Genomic DNA, 24,235 nt, shown 5'->3' with positions numbered 1-24,235 from the left:
CTTCTGTAGTAAGGTTATCAAAATCTTAGTGCTTATTCATAAAGAGTCCCATGCCAGTATGTCATGAGAAATGGTAAACCATGAAATGTTTGCATTTGGAAAGTTACTGAGTATCCTCTTGTGTTATTTTACATCCTTGAAAGAATTAAATTTCAATCAGGTACAGCATCCAGGTCAGTGTTACATGTGCAGCTGTTTTAAGGTACTGCTAACTCAGCACAGTTTGGCCTGTGCATTGACCATATTGTGAGTAGAAAAGTACTGAGGCTCTCATTGAAAGAGTACCAAATTCAGATTTTGACTGGTTGTACTTGGCTAAAATCTGACAGGGCAAGTCCAGGTCTGCAGCTTTGGCCTGAGGTTCCTCATTCTCCACTGCTGCTTTTCCTCCTCATGACACCATCCATTGCTGTTTTCATGGGCTAGTTTACACATCCATTGAAATATCTATGGCTTTGCTTTCTTCTACCCTATTTGCCCCTTATTAATTGATACTGGACTGTCTCTGTAAATGGTAGATTTTTACTGATGAGGTTTTGGTCAGCTCTCTATACATTAAGTGGCTTACTACTGTGTGGTAGTGACTGCTATACTCAAATAGACAGTCAAACATCCTTTTGCCTTCATTCCCCTCCCAGCCAGTAAAACTGACTGCAGCACATAGATCAGGAACTAAGAACTCGAGCAGGGAGCTTGGATTATAAAGTGGTCCCTTCCAATCTTAACTATTCTATGATTCTGTAATCCTGTCAGGCTTCTCTTACATTAGCTGCTCTCAAAGACAACTTGATATTCTGATTCCAGCATGGCCTTTGGAAGTGTTTAACGCTCTGTTGGAGTTTCAGGTGTGTCTGTGTGGTACCAGCTCTGTGTTGCAGAGATGGCCAAGACCTCACCTGGGTAGCTTGGATTACAGAAATTGTTTAGCAAAGGTAGGCTAGTGCTCTACTCAGGCAGAAGGGCAGTATTTCTGTCTAATTGCTTCATTTGCAATTAGCCAGATGAAGCCTGATTACAGGTTGCAGCCTGGAATTTCTGGAGGGTAATGAAAGTATGCCCATTGTCTTGAATATCATAAAACAAGAACTGAAGAAATACATAATGAAAAGTTTGCAGGAGTAAGCAGCAAGTGTTTATTCCCTTGCTTCTCCCCAAAAAATTAACTTCTTTTCCAAAATGCTCCCTTTTTACTGTATTTTAAACTAAAATTAAGCTCTGTGAGCTTAATACATATGGATATATATTAGCATCCTTAAAGAACTGCTTTCATGCCAGAGTACAGTAATAGATTTTTATTAATGTGTTTATATAAATTTGTTAAAAGTTGAAAGCCAATTTAAGATTTGGCTTGTAAAATTAATGAAGAAATATGTTGTTGTTCTATACAGTAAAATGGGTTTGGAGCTGTACGAAAGAGGAAATTCACCCTTAAATTTTTTTGCTTCTTGTGGCTGATACGCAAAGCTGATAGCATTTTGATAACATGTAAGTCCAATTAAAATACATAGAGGATAGAAGGGAGACTTTCTACAAGGGTGTGTGGTGATAGGGCAAGGGGGATTGGCATTAAATTGAAATAGGGCAGGTTTAGATTAGATATTAGGACAAAAATTCTTGACTATGGGCATGGTGGGACACGGGAACAGATTGTTCAGAGAAGTGGTGACTTACCCATCCCTGGAACTGTTCAGAACCAGGCTGGATGGGGCTTTGAGGAGCTGGTGGAAGCTGTCCCTGCTCATGGATCTTTAGGTGATCTTTATGTTCCTTTCCAACCCAAATCATACTGTGATTCTGTGAAGATAAATGAAACGCTAGAAATTTAGGGATATGACATGCCTGACAGAAAGATATATAATAGATTCTACTAATTTAAATTAGTAGAATGAAGAAGATTTTTTTTTTCTAAAAAGCATTGAAACAATCCATTCCAGAAGGAAAGTAGATTGTTTTGCTGAATACTGGCAGTACATGCTGTGCATGAGTTACGCTATATTTATTCTCTATAGGAGTTGGAAAAGTCTGCATCACTGACTAGAACATAGATATCTCTCTCTTTATTATAGTAGAAGAATTTTGCTCCTTTTCTTTGAGCTTGCTTCTGACAATTCACATGGGCTTGGGTCTGCAAACTGATGCAGGTTTATACATAAACACTTGCAGTTACTACTTTCAAAAGCTAGGGAAATGTTAGAGATTGACATGTATTACACTACATGCTGTGTTCCCTAGTTGAAAGATACAGCAAAGCTAACATTTTAAATTTACATTTATAAATGGAAATGAACACAGTTTGTTTTTTATTTTTTCAGATTTTAAAGTCGTTTATGAGATGTTATATAAACCATTTTAATAACACATCATTTAAAATGGTATGCAAATATTTTATATTGTATTTCAGCTAGCATATTCAATAGATGGCAATATTTGACATTAATCTGCTTGTGTTAATAGTGTTAAACATACTAATATATGGCTCCAGCCTTGCTCACTGGGTGGGCTGCTCTGGTTTTCATATTTGATAGTGAAGGCCACAAGCTATTTCCTCTCCCAGTCAATGTGCAGCACGGTCCAGCTAAGCACATGGAGTAGGACTTACATTTTCCCAGCAGAGTCAGTCTGCTGGCTTGGTCAGATTTTCAGTCGGATGGAGTACAGAAATAGTTACCAGTGCAGCAATCCACCTCAGGCTTACCAGGTACCATGTATGCTTTTCCCTTTTAAGTGACTGCACATGCAATCACCTCTTCACTGTGCCCTGGGAAAGGTGAGAGCAGAAGCAGGCTTCCAGCCCCAAACAATTAATCATAATTGATTGTCCTGTTGTCATTATGTCACTATGTTCATTCCTGAGTTGATTCTAGTAAAAACAGTCCCAGCAAGCAAAGTGCACCTAGGCTGTTTCCAGAGTCTCAGTCACAGGTTTGACATCAGATTGTATAGGAAGAGATACAGCTGGAGCTTAAAGTTCCACAGACCTGTTCAATGTTCACCCAGTTCACAGTTCATTTTATTTTCAGATGAGATGATTTCTTACAGTGCTAAAGCCAATCTGAGTTATATTCTAATGGGCAAATGGCATCATCTCCTTTAAATGGTATGTTCACCTGAATAGTCAGACACCAAACATATTTTCCAATATGCTTGTGTGGTGTATACATTTCATGTGTTTACCTGTCAAGTCTCACAAATACAGATGCCATTCATTGCATGATGATAAAATCTGTGTCATCTGTCAAAAAATATTTCTCCTCACCTAGAAAACTTTCTGCATCAAGAAAGTTAAAAGAATATAGTGTTTTGCAGGAAAACCTATGTTTTGGCACCTTTTTTCTGCAAAAATTATTGAAAAAATAAATTTGGATATAAAGAGGTATGTATTAAATACATGTTTATTAAGACTTCCAAAGCTCACAGTGGGCATGTGATAGTTTTGCATCCTGATTGAGATAATGTTATGGTATGTATACCATTAATGTACCATTTTGGAAAACTTTAGAGAAAATAAATGTGCTCAGGAGTTTTGCAACAGCTCAGATGAGAATAGATTAAGGCTATTTACTGAGGAATCCTGGCTGCTGTCCAAAATTTTGATTAACTATATCATTGATATGATAAGGTTTTTTTTTACTCTCATAGTTACTGAGTGATTTGAAAAAGCTTTCTAAATAATGAAATAAGAAATCTGATGTACTGTTCTTTAAAAATACTTTAGGACACCTGTACAGTTGTATCACATTTTACTTTTCAAGTTTGCTTGACAGGGTCAGTGCCGCTTGCCCATTTAATAAAGCTGGACAGCATCCTAGTCAGCACCTGATTGGCCTCCGGAAAGCCGTGTATCGCTCCGTCAGAGCCAACTTCCGAGCTGCAAGACTGGCTACTCTGTACATGCTGAAAAAATATCCTTTCTGTAAAAACCCACCAGCTCAGGTAGCCCATGCTGCCTACCTGCAGTGTTTAGAGTTGGGATGTCTAGAAACATGAAGTATCTAATTATGTATCTAAACAAGGGAAAGAAAAGGTAGAGTAGTAAATTGGGGCTTGTGTTTGGTTTGGAGCATGCTTAAAATTTGCCTTTTTGTGTACTGTGCAGTGTGAGATAAGATTCAGTGCACTGAAAACACTGTATCATTATTGACACTCATACTTTTGGTGAAAGTGCTGAAGATGTGTTTCAGAGCCCTTCAAGATTTTGTTTTATAATTCCTCTTAGCCCAAAATATCCCTTGCATCAAAATATCCTCTTCTCTGATCAATATGGCTTTTACTCGACATCCCTGTGTTCAAAGGTAAGTTGGTTTTCTACCAAAATTAACTGCAGCAAATTTATGTTAATGTATATTTCAAATATGTTTGAAGGAGATCAGTCTAATGAACCTGTGAGAGAATTAAAAATTGTAGGTCACAGCTTTATTCATGGTGATACAAATTGCATAATCTTGATATGTTATCGTTCTCACTTCTATTCAGCAGAACTAGAAGTTCAGCAATATTTGCTTGTGGCTAGCGTACTATCTTTTAGTTAGATAGCTGCCTGCAGTGAGTACAGTTAAATAATTTTGCCCTCATTAAAATTTCTTCCCATGTAGGAGAGAAAATATGCAGTCATATATACGCCTTATACCAGGCAGTTGTGTCAAACTTGGTACACAAGTAATTTAATGAGACAGAAAGTCATATTGCTTACATTTTGTGTGGAGGGACAGTTGGGTACTAGCAGAAACAACTCAGCATTTTCTTACACTATTCTTGCTCTGATTTGTTTATGTCAAAAAGAGTGCATTGTTCAAAATCACAGAACAAAATGCCATAGAAAAGCGTATTTCTCTTTTAATTTGAAATCTAAGGTTATATCAGGATGCAATGGCTGAAAGCCTAAACTATAAATTAAGCACTTTGGGTTAAGTATTTACAGGATGTCATGTAGACCAGTTTAAAAGCTCTCTGCACTGTCCTACACTGAATTGTTTGGTAATTCAGGCAGTGCTTCCCTCGGCATGCTAGCTGCTTAATACTTTTATTCTTAAGAGCCTTGTGGGTTCTGCATCATGGGAATCTGATGTAATTATATACAAGCTGGATGGAGGAAAACTTTTAGCTCATTTTAATGGCTGATGTTAATAATCTCACTCTCAGCTGATGCAGAAGGGTCTGATACTCCATTTCCCTTGAACTATTTTGGTAGGTAGGACCTGGGCCTTGGACCTTGTACACTTAAAAAGCTTGGATTTTGTTGTGAGGTGATGTTCTTTGGTGTTAAGGCATAATGGTGTTATTTTTTTATTAGTGATAAAACTAGACATTGGATAGTAGTATTTTAAACTGAGTAATATCTTACCCCATTAGAATGGAATGCATATAAAATGCAATCTAGGTCTTTGAGATGCACTCAGCATAGGGAAATTCATAAATTTCCTCTAGTAAATCTAGTAAAAACTTGTTCCTTCTCCTCTGTAAAGGTTTACTTACTGCGTCATGAAGTGTTAGAAAAACATATACCTTTAACTTGGGAGAGGGAAAGTTCGTACAAGAAAACAAGTAAGCTGCACAAAAAGTAGTACCCTGTTAAGATTATAAAAGCCTAAATTGCCATGCTGGAAGGTCTGAGTAGAGACATTTGGGCATTTTTCAGTGCAATGTTTCTTCCTTGACCAGCTAGTTTATCACATGCTTAGCTCACCCCTGGTGAGCAGGCAAGAATTTGTAGAAGAGCAGCTTGGATTTCCCTGGGATTCTGTGAAGCCCTCATGTTAGGTCTTTAGACGGGAATGTGATTTTGAATGTTCAATTGTTACATCCAGGGATACATTAGCATTTTTGTTTTTTACAGGTAAATAAGGGTGTCTAATCTGATTGAGGTTAGACATTCACTGTACAGGTATTTTATTCTGGATTTGACAGTTCATTATTAAATAGCACTGCCTTCTCTTTCAAGCTAATAAGGTGTGTGAGTTAAACAGATGAATGAAATATTTTCACAGAGACGAAAAATTTAACTAATCTAAGGTAGCTGGGCTTTAGTATTTTGGCTTTAATAGAAGGCATTAGGGCTAAAAATACCACTAGATCAAAGTGCACGAAGGAAGTGTGTTCCTGTGTATAATGGTGTGTATATGTTTAAACTTTGTAAATGTTTGATCCTTAGGAAGCTAATGGGGGCATGGGATCAGTTCTCTGCTTTCATCTCTCAGATAGAAGTGGGAGTGGAAGGGTTGCAGTAGAGGAGGGCAAGGCAGGAGGTGCAGGAGGCCACCAGGAATCCCTGGTGACACAGTAGAGGTAAGTGGTTTCTTGGTCAAACCTTGCATTTGAGACTGGAATTCATTTTTAGCATGACTTAGGAATCCACATGTGTCCAAACTGCTTTTTGTGGTGTTCATATTGTTGGAAATGTCATGTTGCAGGCTAACAAGGAGTACAAGTAGTTTCTAAGATAAGTGATCCTAAAGGGTTTTGTCCTGACATTTCAATTTCTGCTGGAGTTACCATCCTCATCCTACGTGCTCCCTCTGCTGGGCACGCTGTCAGGTTAATTTACAGTAGACACCATTTATATGAGGCAGCTGCTGGTGACAACAGTAATATTCTGATCCTAATTAATTTATATTGCAGGGTTTTGTCTGAACACTTAACAGGCTTCTTCCTTTCCAGACATTAGCGATAAAGGAGGGAGAAATGTCGTTTTTTGATCCTGGACACTTTGCTTTACTGTTTCCTGGGACACAGAATATTACTTTTTCATGCAATGTTCTTCTGCGTAACTGGTAAACATCTCTTGAGCAAAGCACTTTTGCAAGTTCAATCCTATGAGAATTTAGCACGATGCAAATTTGGGTGTGAAAGTGGATGGAACTCGTAGATTCCCCCAGAAAACATATTAGCTGGACAAGAGACAAGTGCTTCTAATAGGCTTTATGTGCAAGAGATGAGAGCATTCAGTTTCTAGATCAAACTGTAAATGAAAAAAAACATGTTTTAAATTAAGACCATCTTTTCATTAATGCTTTACAAATTATATATATTTCTGTGGAACAAATGAGAATTTGTACTAATGACCGTAAATTTACATTTCTGTTTTAAAATTAATTTTACTATTTTGTGACTGGGTAACTATCAGAAAACATGCAAAAATCTTGAACTGTTCCTCCCCAGCCTGAGGTTAACCTAAAATTAATGCTATTTGAAATGCTGCATAGTCTATGAATTATTTTATCTGTCTTCTGGTATCAGTTATATTTGGCTTGCTTCCTACTTTTTAAGCATTTTTGAGGGCTAGAAATGTACATTTTCCTACTGAGATTTTAAATGTGATGAATGGTGTTGAAAGATACCAGTTTGCCACTCATCCTGCCAAGATCATATGTCTTTACAGTGATGCAATCAATAAAGTTAATGTATGACAGTCAGGGAGCTCCTGCTCTTCACAGAGCTCTCTGAAATGTCAAAGACCTTTTACTGTAAAGACCTCTGAGTGGTCCATCCATAGACAGACCTCTCAGCAAATTCACATCCTGAGTTTAATCTGTAACACAGGCTACCTTTAAAACTTAAAATGGCACAATTGTTCTCTTTCCTCTGTTCCTTAAACTTCTAGTTTAAGATTAACATGAACTATCTCTTGGAAACTCAATATTTAAAAGTACGCTGTTTCAAAAGGGCTGCAGGGAGTTTTCATCAATCTACTTTGTTTCTTTTTATGTGTTTGTATTTTGACATAGGTGTTCTGTCAGTGTTTTCTCTCTCATCCTTCTAAGAACATTTAAAACTTGTGCTTCAAATAGAGATTGCGAAACTTTAAATCAAACACGATTCAGGTGAATTTGGGATGAAAGTCTGTGCTTTCATAAAAATTGCCTGGAATAAGAAACCTTATAAAGTATTTCTTTCCTTTTCTGTGTGTTTAATGCAAAAGTGGCTTTGTTTACCACCTTAACTCCAGCTAAACTTACCCTCTGAACTCGGAGAGTGACAACGTGACCAGCTACATCTGTGTGGTTCCCTTTAAGGAGCTGGGTTTGGGACTGAGTGAAGAGCAGGTCTCCGAAGAGGAGGCACACAATCTGACTGATGGCTTCAGCTTGCCTGCACTCAAGGTAAGCTCTCCCAGATGGGCTTGATCCATGTAGGCTCCTGGTGAAAATCTTCCTGTTGTCATGAAGTCCTGTGGCTTGTACATCCTAGCGTGTATCAACACACTGAATTGAGGGTAAGGTGTAATCAGTCAGGCTCTTACCATGTGTTTCTACATTTATCAGCATTCCCATGATTTCTCTGTGCATGTAGAGAAAGAGAAGTTACTAAATACAACATAAGGAATTTTTTTCTGCATATCATGGAAGTTCAAGTCAGTGTTCTATAACCAGCTTGATCAATCCGCTTAAACATTATTTTTTTCTCTTTGATTTCACCTGATCCCAGCTGAATAAAATAATTTCCGGATTGGTACTTAATTCTTTTTTTATCTAATCTCTTGACATGTATAAAAGGAGAGACATCAGAAATCACAAATTAGTTGTAAATGCCAAAGGGAGTAGCTGCATTTATTCACACTGAGGCGTAGAAATCATAAGCTTGGACCCCTGCTGCTGTGAGCCAGTGTTCTTCAGTCTTTGAAAAGCTTTTAACTGAACAGAGTGACAACTGTGTAATGGCCTTTTGATCTATTTTGTTTTGAGATGTTAGGTATTTTTTATTTGCATGAGTCAATTGGAAGGAAGATCTAATTTGAATGCAAGTCTACTCTAATGGTCCTCTGCCAGGGCAATTCCCCTTTAGCATTGTCTTTTTAATAGAAAATTCTATTATTATATGACTTCTATGTTTCTTTGGGGTTGGCTTTCATTGCATTTTTTTCTCTTAATTTATAGACCTTGACTTCTTTTGTTCTGATGGTAAATGTTACCAGTAATAGTGATTATTTAGCTTTGAGGCTTTGACTAATTAGTTGTAAGCTAAGAGCTACAATAAATAGCAGGTTTTGGGACATTTTTTCTTGCATTTTCTTGCATTAATTGCAACAATGTAAGCCTGCTGATTTACCTGCTTCTTTTTTAAGCACAAGAAGCCAGTCAGAGGTACCCAAGCTTGTAAGTTAAGCCTTTGTTTACCTGCAATTTGCAGTAATTTAACTGAACTCTGTTTTAGTTAAACTGGTTAGGATACTTTCTGGATACATCTAAGCTCACAACTAATAAATCTCAATTTATGGTAGCTCATAACAGCCAGCAATGTAGGCTGGGTGTGGTATAGCTGAATCAATCTAAATTAACATAAATCAGTCCTAAGCAGATTCCTGTGTAGGTATAACATACTTTGATAACCTTGGGACATATTTGTGTGGTGAACCTTGGATGTGCAGTCCAGTTTTTTTCACCTTGAGAGAATTTGTCTTTATATTAAAATGCAGGTCATGCTAAGCCATATGACAAATGTAGCATGTGTTTTTTGGCTACCTTGTGCTTGAAGTAAATTTAAAGAGTGAAAATTTTCACTAAAGAAAAAAATACCAGTTTAAGCTGAGGAGAGCCAGTTGGATATTTTGTGTGTCAGCAAAGATCATCAGTAGTTATTGGTGGAGCAAGCTGTTTGCAATCATAAATACATCTGAAATTTCCTTTTCTCTTGTTATTGTGCCTTTTTTCAGGTAGGTTTTGGAATATTGTTATCAGTTCCTGAAGTCCACTATTTCTGTGTGCTACTTTTTTACTGCCTGTGGTTTGTGTCTGGTGGAAGGGATTGGTCTTCTTTTGTGCTTATTACAGCATGAGCTTTTGATTTTTTATCCAGGGCACCACACATTCAGGGACACTTGAGTGATTGCTGCCCATTTGTTTGCTTTGTATTTTTGCACCCAGCCAAATCAGTCTTGCATGTGTGCCCCAAATTAATTTTATGTCATTCATGTATTCTTTTTTCTCATGAGCATCTTTTGTAAATTGAGATTTTTTTCTTTTGGAATACTCTTTCAGTTGCATCCAGTTATTTTTGACATGATGAGTAAAATGTTTTGTCTTCCTTGGTCTGGAATGCTTGTGAATAAGTTTCAGTCTGCACCTCATAATCACCTACAGCTGATCCCTTTTAATAAGGGCCATTTTTGCAGAGAAAAACATCATAACCTTTCCTTTTCATTTTAGACATAAAAAGTGCTGCTGTACTGTCATGGTCCACTGAGCAAACTTCTCTAAACTAAGAAAACAGTCATTTCATTGGAAGTGGAAGTTTTCAAGAAATTGAAATTTTGGGTTGCCTTATTCCCAGGTGGACCAGCCTCTTTAGTACCATATATAACACTGTGGATCAATCAATTTCTTAGAAGTCTTTCCTTCCTTAGTAGTATTGGTGGAATTTCTTACTTTGGCTGAAAAAAGAAATAAGTTAGCAGCTCAACTTTCTTCAGATGTAAAATATTTTTTTGTTGAAGTGCAGTGCAATTAGGCTCATGTTTCAAGGTTGGCTGTGGGGCAGTGCAGTAATTATTAGATTGTAGAAATGACAGCTTTGCCTTATAAAGGGAAAATGTCTTTGCTGCCACTGGAATTTTGGCAGCCCTTTATGAGCTGTAGTGTATGTGGAGATTATAGCAAATAATGAAACTGGTGCATGGGAATATGAGGTTTTGGACTCCGACAACTTTCTGAGCATAATTGCATTTAATATCCTTCATCAAGGAATTAACAGTCACCTAAGGGTCACAAGTTCTGAACCTCACGTGCTCTGGAATACCCTTCATAAACAGTCAGCGGATTTTTGCAGTTTTTCTAAGTTCCTGTTGCTGGCCAAGGAATGTTTTCCCATGGTGTATCTGTACATTTACTTTGGAAGCTGATTGCCTTCCAGGTGCACAGAGCTAACCCTACCCTGTTTTGCAGGTCCTCTTTCAGCTCTGGGTAGGGCAGAGTTCAGAATTTTTCAGGAGGCTGGCGCTGCTGCTCTCCCCAGCCAACGCATCCCCCAAGCCCTTGGTGTCGCCGGAGCGGCTGCCTCACCACATCCTGCGCGACGTGACCCAGGGCCTACCTCACACCCACGCCGCCTGCTTGGAGGAGCTCAAGAGGAGCTACGAGTTCTATCGCTACTTCGAAACTCAGCATCAGTCGGGCTTGGAATGGCCAGCCAGGACCAAGCAGGAGTCCAGAGAGCTCAGCAGTCTCCAGACAGCGGTACGCAGCTTGCAGCTTCACCTCAAGGCACTGCTCAATGAGTAAGTTTACACATGAATTAACAAAGTATGCAGAAGGCTTTGGACTTGAAGTTCTTTGGGTTGTCAGCTTGTATCCCCAACTAAAAGCAAAAAAGGCAGATACATACAGTCTTTGCAATCATAGCCACACAGTATGGGCTCAAAGATCCTTGGTTTACTATGGAATCTGATATTTTTCCTGGGTATTCTTTGAGTATCTGATGAAAACTTGAAGATAAGCAGTGCACTAAGATTTTGCCTTGCTTTTGTCACTCCCTTATAAAAAATATGAAAATGTAATTATCTTCCACTGATTTTTCAATATATCAAATGCTTTATAAGAACATTTAGCTCATAGTAACTACCAAATAAATATCCTTAAAGATTTGTTACTGACTTGGTGAAATGGTTGAGGCTGTCCTATTCCTTTAATCTTACATATAAGAATTATTATAAAAAATTCAGGTAGGCAATGTATCTTGATGTAGAAAAAAATATTTTAATTTTAAAATTTTGGGGAGTCTTTGAGGAATTGACTGAGTTCTTAAAACTTGAAGAAAATAACAGTATATTACGTGAAATACTTGAATGAGTGGTGAAGTAAAATATTTATTATTACTTCCTGCTGTTTTTCTCCTTATCACTTAGGGTAATAATTCTTGAGGATGAACTTGAAAAGCTTGTTAGCACTAAGGAGACACCCGAGTTGACAACAGAAGCCCGTCAGGTTCTGGAACAAAAACTAAAGTTTATTCAGCCTCATATCCAGGCAAGCAACAGCTGCTGGGAAGAAGCCATTTCTCAGGTGGAAAAAATAAATGGAAGAAACCCAAGTAAAAAAGGTAAATGTGAGAGATTAATTTAGCAGCTAATGGGATGCACTTCAGAGATGAAATGGTCAAATGGATCAATGACAGTGTTCAGCCTGTATATCAGAATTTTAGCTAAAGAAGGTCTTACAACCATACACTTTGAAAAACTTTGTCCTTACATCAGGCTTTTTCACTGTGATGGCCTTGAAGCCTTCGTTTCAGCAAAAAATGCAAACATATTAAGTCAGTCTGTTAGACCTGTGGATTCAGATGGTTACATTTTCAGGTGCAGACTGATCATGGCTTTTTGCCCTTGATTGGTCAATCACCTGTGAAGGGTAGGATTTTAATTAATTGCCCTCAAGATCTTCATTTATTCACTGCATTAAAATTATGCCATTAATTGAAATGATAATGGCAGTGTCATGAAACTTTTTGACAATCACATTTCCTGGAACATTTTAAATCATGGAGGACATGTGGAGCATATAATACCCATTTACTTCCTCTGTCAAAGACTGTGAGCTAATCTTTGGTGTTCTTAAAAGTCATAGTGAGCAGCATATCCCAGCATTTTGTTTGTTGTCCTTCTCCTTAGGGATTAATAACTAATAATTAATTAATAACCAGCTTAAATAACTGCAGTGAGCTTAGGCTCTCCTGTCATGGAATTGAACCTGTAATTTCTAATATTTCTTTTTTCCAGGAGCATTTTTACTGTCCTAGGAAGGCACAGCCCAGCATCTGAAAAATGCTGGTAATGGAGACTGCACTAGGAAAATTGAGGAGGGAGCTTGGGGTATCAGCAAGTTACCTGCAGAAATCCAAATCTGAAGTGCACTATGCTCTTAATGATGTATAGGTGGAATATCCAGTAGATGCATAAATATTGCTGGGGGCCTGCAGGCAGGCTGACCTTATTCATCCTTACATCAGAACTGGGAGCTCTGGGAGGCTTCTTGCAGGCTCTGTGCAGGTCCAGACATGGTATAAACAAACTCCTGTAGTTTGCCTGATAGTGCAGTCATACAGCTTCCCCCTCAGTGCTGCATAAAACATCCTGTGAGGATGTTAGATGTAGCCTGATACATTTGCATCTGGTGACCTGTTGTGTTCTGTTGATGCTCTCCACAACCTGCAGATCCACTGATCTTTTTTCCCCTTTCCTTAAAAGTTCTTTCTGGACTACACACCATAGTATTTTTAGTTATTTTAGTTTTATTTTTACTTTGTGTATAAATTTCACAGCAGGCCTTTTTATTATAACTTGCTTCCTTTTAAAGTTCAGTACAAAAATAACCTTGTGTGTGATCTAGAAGGAAGGGATTGCGTGGGAAATAAAAAATAAAATAATCCTTCACTTTTACCCCCCGCTTTCCTGGAAATGTGCTGGGATTGAACCTCTATTTTGCAACAAGTTTATTGAACTACTCCACAGAAGCCACTTTAAATTATTTTGGTCACTGAAAACTATTTTTATCTGACAACATTTGACTTTCCTGATATATTTCTAAGCCATCCAGCTTCTGTGAGTTGAACTTGTCAAGCTGTACATGAAATCAAATTCAGTTCTTTTGCTGTCTTCCTACAAATTTTAACAGCTGGTCTGTCAGTCATGTTATGTAAATTACTTCAATAAATTGTCTCTCTTTTTTTTCAATACTTTATGAAAGCTCTCTGGGAGAAGATACCTTCCTGTTGAATTAATATAGCAGCTCAGCACAGCTTTTATGTTTATGCATCATTATCCAAAACTAAATCAATCTTTTGACAAGAGCTGTTTCAAGAACCCCATGGGCTTAGAACATTGTGTCTAAGTGGATGCTGAGCACTTTTGCTGTAGTAGATGTTTAGTTCAACTAACTAGTTCAGCCAGTAGAGCATCTGTAAAAAGAGGTGAGTCCCCTTCAACAAGCAGTACATGCTTCTTGCCCTGAATCATTATATGTCAGAGCTGGTTTGCCTTCAGGTACAAACAGCCAAAGCGAAGCCTTTCAGGATAATAGATTAAACACTCACACTCTCCTGTCAGCCTGTCATTGGTGCTGAAAACAGAATGTATCTTATATTTTAGCATATGGTTCCTTCAGGGAATGCAGTTTGGCTTCCTCCTTAATTTGGTCTGTTTCTAGAATCAGTGCCTTTACTCACTGATCCTGTCAGGTACAGAGAAGAGCCTCAGAACAAGTGGGGCTTTAGCACATGAAAAGGAATTCACCTCTGTTTAATTACTTGGGCAATGATGGACCTGTCTATCATTCATATACATGTACTTCTTTACTCATTTCCTAGAACTTTAAGCTTCTTCTCTTTATTCTTTCACATTTTTTCATCACTGATAAAATTTACCATTTAAAGCTTCAACAATTTAAGCATGTAGTAATCTACTGCTAATATTACAGAATGGAGTACTCTTTATGGCTAGTTACAGCATTGTATTAATGATCTTTGAAACAGTGCCCCTCAAACTGTTTAAATTCCATCCTTTTTCCTTTTAAACTGTCTCTATCTTTGCAAATGTACACAACTATTTTAGATATTTATAAGAACATGGCCATGGTACTCTGCTGTAATCTCACCATCCCTAAGTGTTCAGTGTATAGATTAGAAATGGAAAATAGGGTTAGGTGAGACTTGGCAAGGTCATTTAACCCATTTCCCTTTTCAAGGATAAATTAGTATTTGTGAGTAAATGTTGTTTACCTGTTCCTAAAAAACTCTCTTTAGAGACATTTTACAGTATTTCCAGCACTTAATTCCATTACCAATAGAATGTTATTACTGAATAAAAGAAGTACCTCTTGCTGCAATTTAAAAGCAGTAATTCTGATCCACCCACAATGGAAATCCATTTCCTCTTGATGGCTCTTACGTTAGCAAAGATGATTATTGTGTTTCTTTCTGTCTTCTCTACATGACTCCCTATGCTTCAGCTTTTCCCTGGTGACTATACTTTATTTAGTCCTCTTATAATTTCCAATGTTTTCCTCTGTACTCCCTCTAGTTGGCGCACTGTGTTACTGAATGAAGGGGCCCCAGACTGGGCACTATGTTCCATCCACAGCCCAATCAGTGCCACAGTAGAAATGTTATTTCATGTGACTAACAGTCAGTGCTGTTGCTTGTATGTACTAGTTTGTAGTTTGGCTTTTTGCTTGCAGTGGGGTGGAGTGGTGCTCCCCAGTCAGTTGTGATGTATTTGCACACTTTGCTATTCCAAAGCACAAAAATTTGCAGCCACTCTCACCAAACTGCTGGGTTGGAAATCTATTTCTACCTGGGTCGTATCTCTGATTTTCCAGTATTGTTTTTTTATTGTAGTGGTACCCTTCAGTGTTCTTGCAGATTATGCCCAAATCAACAGATTTAATGAGATGCAACACTTTTCTTTCAGCCATTGGAAATATTGGAGAGTATTGGACTTGAGACAAATTCTCACTCAGTGTATTCCAGTCTGAAAATGGTAACCATACTGTGATGATCCAAGAGGCTGTTCTGTGCACCTAATAGCAACTTTTCTTGGCCTTTGCATTTTGCTTATAAGGATGTCATGACATGATGTCAAAAGTCCTATTGAAAACAAAATGCAGGATTGTCTTTGGTTCTTTCTGTACACAAGACCTGTTACTGCATTGAAAATTTAACATCTTCTATTTTCAACAAATCCACACTGGCTGTTACTTGTCTCCTTGGTACCTCGCAAATATCTTCCTGTAAACTTTCCTTGATTATTTCTTCCAATATTTTCCAGTTATTAAAAGCTAGTTTACCTATATATATATATTTTAAACTTCTGAATGAAGTCTCTTTCTCTGGTTTTACTGATTTTGCTTGCCATCTGCAGGTTTTCAAAATCGATAAAATTTCTGAGATTTGTTAGTTGAAGTGTTTCAGCACAAGTTCCATTGGACCCAGCTTGTATCAAAACAGCCAACTTACTTAAGTGCTCTCTGTTTCAGTGTAACCTAACCAGCCTTCTCACCATTTTTTTCACGTGTGCAAATCCTGCTTATGAAAATACTTGGACCCTTCCTGAGTCAGAAACATCACTGAATACTCAATTTTATTTTTTAAAATCCCTTTTCTTCTTTCCCCTAAAGGCAAAATTGAAGTTTCCTGTGACAACCTACAGCATACTACAGTACCTTTAACACAGCCTGCCATATACATAGAAAACAAAGATCCAATCCCTGAAGAGCAGGTAAAAAAAAAAAAAAGGATCATTTAAAATACATTTAAAATAATAATTGAGGATTATTTGCTGTATCCATTCTTTTTTTCAGTTGCTTGTGCAGTGACCTTGATGTCTTGCCAAGACAGACAAGTAAGTGGCCAGTGCCACTTCACAATTGGACTTGTAAAAAAAAAAATTCTGTGCATTCCTTTTGCTGTTCCATGGGGAGGTATTCCCCATCCTGGAAAAAAGAGCACTAGTATTCATTTCTCATATATATCATTAGAAATGAGTGACCAAAGGAGAGCAGCAACACAAGTCAGAGAATTAAAAAGTGAGAATTGCTAAAAGGCAGCATATGAAATAGTCCTGCTTTTGCTGGATAAACTGATACAGCTGTGAAAGCGACAAGCTCGAGCACAAACCATCCTGCCTTCAGTTTGCTTAGTCTCTGCATTTTTGGATATCTTTTCACTGTAACACTGAAAAGTTTTGTGTTGTTTGAGGAACTCCTGAGTGATGGTTGGGCTGTCTTGAAGAGATGTGGGCCTCCTCCATCCCAGAACTGAGTGGCATATGCATTCTGAAAGCATATCCTCTGTTCTGTTCCTCCTTTGCTTCTCCCCCACATGTATTCTCTCCAGATGTTTTTCCATATCAAAAAGCTGGGACTAATTATTTCATTGAAAATTTATTATAACATAAATGCTGCTCTATTTTTTTATTCTTGTAATCCACCATATTTAAAATTGGAAGAGAAGTTTGCTATCCTCTGTATCCTCTTAATAAGGATTTATGTAAGTTAAATCAGCAAGATGCCTGACTACCAAGAATTGGTTACAGTGTAAATTAAAAAAAAACCCAAAAACAACCCACATCAGCATTGCTTATTTCCACCTGTAATTATGGAGAAATGGTCTCACATTTTCAAGGTATATCACTTGAACTTATTTGTGTATGAAGGTCAATCTCATTAATGAGTGGACTTGCTCCAAAATCATACAGATATCACCAAGAGCAGTGTCAGGTCCACTGGCTCTGCTCAAACAGGGCACCACCCTACTACTGTGGTTGGCTTGTGTTGACATCATTTGATCATGAATCAGATTGTAGGATTGAGTCCACTCCAACAGTGAAGATCAAGAGTTTCTTCCTTTCTTTCTTTAGGAACTGGAAGCATATGTTGATTATTCAGATACAGATAATGAGTACAAAAGGGAAGATTTTTACTGCTTCTCCCAAGAAGAAAGAGAGAGGCAAGAGCGAGAGAGACAGGAATCTAAGAGGGTGTTACAAGAATTGAAATCTGTACTGGGATTCAAAGCTTCAGAAATTGAAAGACAGAAGTGGAAACAGCTACTATTCAGTGAACATGGTAAGCATTTCTTTGGAAAATTAATTCCTTCCTTAGGAAACATAGGTGTCTGTTTGCTAGGAATTTCTGAGTATGTTAGAATTCAGACAGTGCTTAGCTGTAGCAGTGTCTTTGATAGAGCTGTGTGGTCTTAGATGCCATTCCATCTCTTTATATTTTAATAATCATTTTACTATATATTGAAATGAACTCATATAAGTGGGAATTTGGCTTTAAACAAAAGACTGAGCTAAAATATTAAACACAAAAAAACATTAAAACAGCAAAAAGAAAGCTCTCAGGATATAAACCATGCAAATTGAACTGACTTTCTTTCATGGCTTTCCAGTAAATATGAATTTTTATCAGGGTGCATAAATAAATTACTTCTCAGAATTTAAAGAAACCAGCAGATATTATCCCGGATGTACAAAAGTATATAGGTTAAAGTAAAGAGCTAGACTTTGAAATATTAGAGAAATAAAATAATAAAACTGGCTTTTGTTTCCATGAGAGAGTGAATACAGAATCTGTTCACAAAAAAACAACCCACAAATCATCTAAGAAGAAGAGCTCTTTCAAACTAGCCTTTAGTAAGCCAGAGGACTGCTGGGTAGCTCCATCCACTTGCACTTGAAAGCAAGAATATGAAAATTTCTCTTAACAAGACAAGTTTGTCTGTTACAACTTGATTCCTCTCACTGCTTGAGCTATTTGATTTACTGTCTTTAAAACTGGCAGGAGTTTGTATTTTCCTTTTTCTTATTTTAATTTCTTCCTCTTAAAGACAGGTTAGGAAAAGCTTTGTAAAAATTTTCATGTTCTATGTTATGAAAAACAACCCTCAAGTCTGGCACCATATCTAAGGATTCTGCCTCTGGAAGTGTCTACCAGAAAAATGATCATGGATTGCAATTTTTCAGTAACTTACTAGGAACACAAAGTAACAAAACATACCTATTGTCTCTTTTGACATCAAACCATCAAAAATATCTCTTCTGAACAATTTTCTTCATTCTATCCATTAAGCTATAACTGTGGTAAAAGAGATCACTTGACCATTGGTACTGATTTCTCTTCTAGTTGTGTTAAAAACCCCCAAGACATCAATTTACACCAGAGTTTGCACAAGAGTAGGATTTCTGTATTATCCCTCTGGTGTTAGATATGACACTGCACAACTCATCACATAAATTTCTTCAAGTTTTCCTTTCCTAACTGTTGGCGAAAGAAGTGATCCTACCTCCAGGTCAAGTCTTGAAAGACCTAGTGAAATTCTTGCAGAAAGAGTTTTTGTCAGGAGAACTTGCCTAGGATATTTCCTTACCTAGAGCAGCTGATGCTTGTCCATATCAGCATATCCTCAGGACATCTGTGGCCATAGCTGGAAGGAGTCAGCTGACTCCTGTAGTTGGCAGTAACTGTTCACCAGAAAACCTTTGTGGCTCATGTTGGTTCCTTTTCTTTTCCATGCATAGTTATTTGGTTTAGGATTAGAGATAAAAGGGTGAGGAGGGAAGAAAGTATGATTTTCTCCAGCTGCATAGGACTGATCATTGATTATTTCCATCCTGTAAAAACCTGGAAAACATGAGGCCAGTTCATGAAAGTAATTAATATTGTCTCCTTTTGGCTCAGATTGTATGTGTCTAATCTGACAGACTGATACGTACACCAGAAATAACATCTTTTACTGTTTTTTAAGGAAATACTTCAATATTTCTTCAATACAATTTACAAGTTAGTAAATGTGACATCATGGACCTTGGCATATTATGTTTTCATTTATCCACACACAAGTCAGTCCTTAAAGAGACATTTATGTCTCCATAATGTTCCACATTTCTGACTTGCCTTATCTTGAAGATTGAAACACAGAAACGTTTATATTCTCTCCATTGGCCCAAGCCAATGGATGGCCATGATACCACTTTTGCATAGTCCTCTTGAATCTTGCTTTTACAGGACAATCAAATTCCAGAAATCCTGTGTTTTCAGAATTCTGAATTATTCATAATTTCTGATTATTGTGGAAAAAGTTTCTGAAATATTCAAAGATTTTAATCTGTTAGTCGAGGCACCCAGCTAGCCATTCTGACTTGTCCTAACGAGGACATGAGGGTTTTTGGTTTGTTTAAGGAGGGGCTGGTGAGGGTTTCCACATAAGAGGTCAGCTCCAAAAAAATTGATATGTCTTAAGAACACAACATGAAGTCAATTGGAGATGATAGGTTGGATTCCAGAAGAAAAAAAATACCATCTTAGCAAAGCACTAGACTAAAGCAGGTTTTCCAATGGCCAGTACCATGGTAATACTTCTTACAGTCTGAATAGTAGGTACTTTATGGGAGTGTAGGTAAGCTTATGTTTCTGGTCCTTTGGCCTCCTGTTGAGCCACTACATGGATGTGCTTTTGAAAAGGTCTGCAAAGTTTTTAGTAGCTTCATTTCCACTTGTCAAGCACTGCAAAACAACTTCCTACTGCTGCAAAATCACTTACAGCCTTTCCCTAACCTCTCCCCTTCAAAAAAAAGTTCATTCTGTCAGTAGTTGTGTTGTATCCAGCTGTTTCCCCTTCTCCCACCTTATCCATACAACAGTTGTTATATAGCTGATTTATCAGATTTGGAAAGCCATGCTCTCAAAACTGATGAATTTCACCCTGTTTATTCATTTGTCAACTCAACAAATTGGCCAGCTACCAATCTCAAGTATCTATTTATTTTTTGAGAAGTTTTGTCTTTCAAAGTATTCTTTGGAGGCAGCAGTCAAGAAGTTTGCTCCCAAATGATAAGACTACTGTGTATATTACTGTCTCTTCAGTAATAAGTAGCAGATATAAGGGCAGAAATAAGTAGCAGCATATTTTTTAAGAGACAGGGAAAGAACTACTCCATAAACAACTGAGATGAGTCTGGTGCAGTGCTTCCTTTTTTCATGTAAGGTTTTAAAGCAAACAGTACAATACACATTCAATGCCAAAGTGTTTCAGCGTGCCAGTGACAATAATTATCAATGTAACAACCATAATCATGTGCCTGCTTTCAGCTAGCTAAAGTGAATATTACTGAAATAGGATGAAGTTGATAAATCCTAATACCGTAAATTTTGTTTCCCATGAAAAGTTTGTGTATTTCCCAGAGTTATTTTCATCTCTGCTTACAGGGGTAAAATCAGAATGGAATTAGAAAGGGAAATGCAACTTGGGAATCTGCTGTTGCCGCTCTCATTTATATTCGTGCTGCTACTATAATGGAGCTACTGCAGTTTAGGGAATCTGTTACTTGGAAATGGACATTATATCATTTTCTTAAAATGAAAGACATCTGTTCTTCAAGGAGGGATTGTACCAAGTTACACTAACCCTTAACACTGGAAGGAGAGACTTCCTGGCAAGCATCCCGTTGCTGGCAATGGGACTCGCTGCTGCTACTAACTTCAAGAGAGGCTAAATTAAACCACACTTTACTTGTGAGGACACTTGACCTGACTGTGTGGATATGTGTTGTGTTTGTATGTTGTGGTGTACGAAATCAGATATTGCCTATAAGGACTTTTTCATGTACCAGCTGCCTTTAGTGAATTAGGTAAACTGTTGTTCACAAGAAGACAGTTAAATCTGTATGCAGTACAATAGTTTTACTTTGGTTTTGCTTTAACACTGAATTCATCCTCTGTGTTTGATGCTGGCTTTAAACACCATCAATTTTGTGCTGTCTCTTTGCGCCACAGATTTTAAGGAATAGTTACAAGTAATGGTCACATTTCACTTCAGCTTTGTGATTAGAAAACACTTTCATTTTAAGTTTTGGTGTGGGTTGTGTTTCTGTTGCTTTGGGATTTTTTAAAGTAATTTTAGCCCATATAATCTTGCATCTTTTCAGGCAAATAAATTATTTTTATATAGCAGCTCACTTTTAGTTATCATTTAATTTTTTCCCCCTTTTTAAGCTGCAGTGAAACCCTTGTCTCCTGTAGAACCATTGAAGCTACTAAATAATGTGGAATCACATATGAATTCAGATACAGAAAAGCAGGACTGCAGCCAAAGTTGTGATAAATCTGAAGAAAACGATTCTAATCCAGAAGTGAATACTGCTGATAAAAGCAGGACAGAATATTTGTATGAAGATCCTGAGATGGAGAAAAACAAAGACAGTACTGCAGCTAAAGATGTTTCTACAGGGGCAGAAGAAAGAATGTACTATCACTGTGAAGGGGATGCTGAAGAACTCAAACCGAGCAGTGTGGATGGAGTAGAGGCTTCACAGCCTCCCTCTAAGGATATATTACATTCAAAAATCAAGGAAAGGCTGGCCCAGCTCCACATATCAACAGATTTTAACTTCACATCTGGTCTGGCTGCACAAGTTGCTGCCAGGTCTTTCACTTTTACTACAATGCAGGAAGAGACTTTTGGAGATGATGGGGAGGAGGAGGAGGAGGAAGAAAAGACACAGGAGAATGAAGACCTTGTGGAGAACTGTGAAAATGAAGAGAGAGGCTCTGAAAGTGAAGGAAAAGTATAAGTCTGAGCTTTTTATTAAACCAACTTTATTAAACCAACAGCAGGCAGTTTGATGGAAAAAAAAAAACTAAGGTGGGGGTTGAAGCTGAAAATACTGGATGGAAAAAAGGAGACCTAAATATAATACATCGTGTTCCATAAGACTGATACACTAAGTAGGACTTCTAAATATATTGAAATTTTGCAGGTAAGAGAAGTTTAGGCTGCATCCAAAAAAGAGATGGCTGGTCCCTTTTTAAGATCCTAGTGAGGGGGGTTAGAATTTACCTTTGTGTTTTCTGTTTTATTTATTTATATTATAGTTTCTTTTTTCTAAAAAGAAGGAAAAATGTTTTGATTTACAACAGACTCCATTTTTTTTTCTCTCTGATTCTTTTGTCATGGTATCAGTGTTTGTTCCAACAAAAAAAAGCCAGGACATTTCTTTTGGAAGAACCTGAACTGTTCCCTGTGATCTTCCCCCACCACTTTTGTTTCACTTCTTGTGTCTGCAGTGTGTTGGCTAAGCCACGATAGGCATTTGTGATTCTGCGACTAGTGATGTGGCACCCAGCTAAAATGTAGAATTTTAAATAAAAACCTGAAAGAGCTAGTATTTGATGTCTCCTGGGGTATGGGGCTGAAATAGTATAAAGTTCATCATGCTTCATATTAAAGTTTATTTAGAATTTTATGAAGGGTTAATAAATTATTTCTATCAGTTGTAATTCATGTTAGAGAAATGTGTTGTTAGTAAATTTTAGGGAAGGTTATAAGCACACCAGTAAGTACTATAGACATCTAGAACCTATCTGTTGGATTGACAGAGATGAGAACACCTATTTATTAAGCCAGCTATTAATTGTTTGTTAACCTTTTGTAAACTGAACCTTAATGTAATTGTTTGATTTGATATAATGATCAATTGTACATTTTTGCTTATGTCCTGAAGTAATTTTCGTAAAGGAAATTATCTGAGAGCTTAACAACATGCTGCATTTTGTTTGAACACCATAGTTGCTTTTCACTAATGTTCTTTCACTTTTCCTTAGATCGTGACTTTAACCTGTGGGATTAAGAATCCATGAAAGAACTACAGTTGTGTGTTTTGTTTCTTGTAACTTAGTTAACTGATGATGAAGTCTGGATGTCTGGTATGAGGTCATGCGAATTCCTTTTTTATCTCTGGTGGTGTTACAAGGAGCAGGAAACTGATGCTCACCTCACAGAGGAGCTGCTTAATGGTTTCATTGCCCTCTCTTCCTTTTGCTCTCTGACACAAAAGGAAGCAAAGCTCCCGTGTCTCTAATGGCGAGAGCATCACTTCCTTGTGTAGAATACTCTACTTGGACCCAGATACACTTCCAGGACAAAACACTGCAGCAGTTACTTAGAGTATGTATTGGGTTTTGCAGATTCTATAGAGTAAAGAGTTTTTTTAGATGCTGGTGGTGCAGAGCAAAATCTTTCCTAGGTTGGTGTTGTGGAAAGTGGGGAAGGTAACGCAGGTCAGCAGATTAGGATGGAACTCTTGACGGTATGTCAGAAAACAAGTGTTCTCTTTCAATTCCCTGGCCTGTATTAGCGATTTTGCATGAACACTGTGAAATATGTGGACTTTTTCACAGATGGTAAAGAGGTAAATATCAATTAATAGAGAAGAGAATATGACTTACAGTGTTCTTTCACTGTATAATGCCTGTCCTCTCCTTCACACACAGGTTTTGGGAAGAGAACGTTTTGCCAGTTTTCATTGACCAGTAACACTGTGTTCTGTGCCCTTTATTTTGTGTAAGTGACTGGAAGCTGAGTGGTTGATGTCTTGAGGAGGTTGTAGAAAAAATAAAATAATCAGATGCTTTTCATAGTGTATTCAGAAGATAAGCCTTCTCTTAGTGGTAGAGAATATTCTTCTGTACTAAAGATTAGGCTGAGGTGATGAAACACTTTTATTTTCTCTGTGGAAAGCAATTTTTTTTACCAAGTCTAGAACAGCTGCTTTGGATAGATTGTGTTTGAAGCATTGGCCATGCTTCTGAAGAAGTCTTCCTCATTCTTGACTTGAGATCCTCAAGTTCACAAAGTGCCCAGATATTTTTTGTTCCTAGCTAATTGTTCTGACAGCCTAAATGTATCTTCCATTAATATTTTTCCATTAATTTGTCCACCATCATCTCATGATCTGATGTTGTGTATCCCAGAA

At 37.5% G+C, this 24,235-nt stretch overlaps 1 protein-coding gene across 2 annotated transcripts in view; it reads left to right on the top strand.

Moving 5' to 3' along the window:
- Window positions 1–23,302, top strand: part of LOC131591416 (vezatin-like) — a 50,786-nt gene extending 27,484 nt beyond the window's left edge. Inside the window, exons 6-12 of one of the 2 annotated variants that reach the window (XM_058862088.1) lie at window positions 3,765–3,902; window positions 7,949–8,096; window positions 10,875–11,206; window positions 11,834–12,027; window positions 16,098–16,198; window positions 17,339–17,546; window positions 21,477–23,302. In XM_058862088.1, the coding sequence (XP_058718071.1) occupies window positions 3,765–3,902; window positions 7,949–8,096; window positions 10,875–11,206; window positions 11,834–12,027; window positions 16,098–16,198; window positions 17,339–17,546; window positions 21,477–22,054 (1,699 nt within the window). In that variant the 3' untranslated portion in view covers window positions 22,055–23,302. Of the gene's footprint in view, window positions 1–3,752; window positions 3,903–7,948; window positions 8,097–10,874; window positions 11,207–11,833; window positions 12,028–16,097; window positions 16,199–17,338; window positions 17,547–21,476 lie in introns of both variants that reach the window. The other variant, XM_058862087.1, reaches the window with a different exon arrangement.
- The last annotated feature ends 933 nt before the right edge of the window (window positions 23,303–24,235 follow it).

This window comes from Poecile atricapillus, chromosome W, assembly GCF_030490865.1.
Source record: "Poecile atricapillus isolate bPoeAtr1 chromosome W, bPoeAtr1.hap1, whole genome shotgun sequence".
Lineage (NCBI taxonomy): Eukaryota > Metazoa > Chordata > Aves > Passeriformes > Paridae > Poecile > Poecile atricapillus.
Note: the sequence above shows the minus strand (reverse complement) of the source record. Positions and strands in the feature narration are given on the sequence as shown.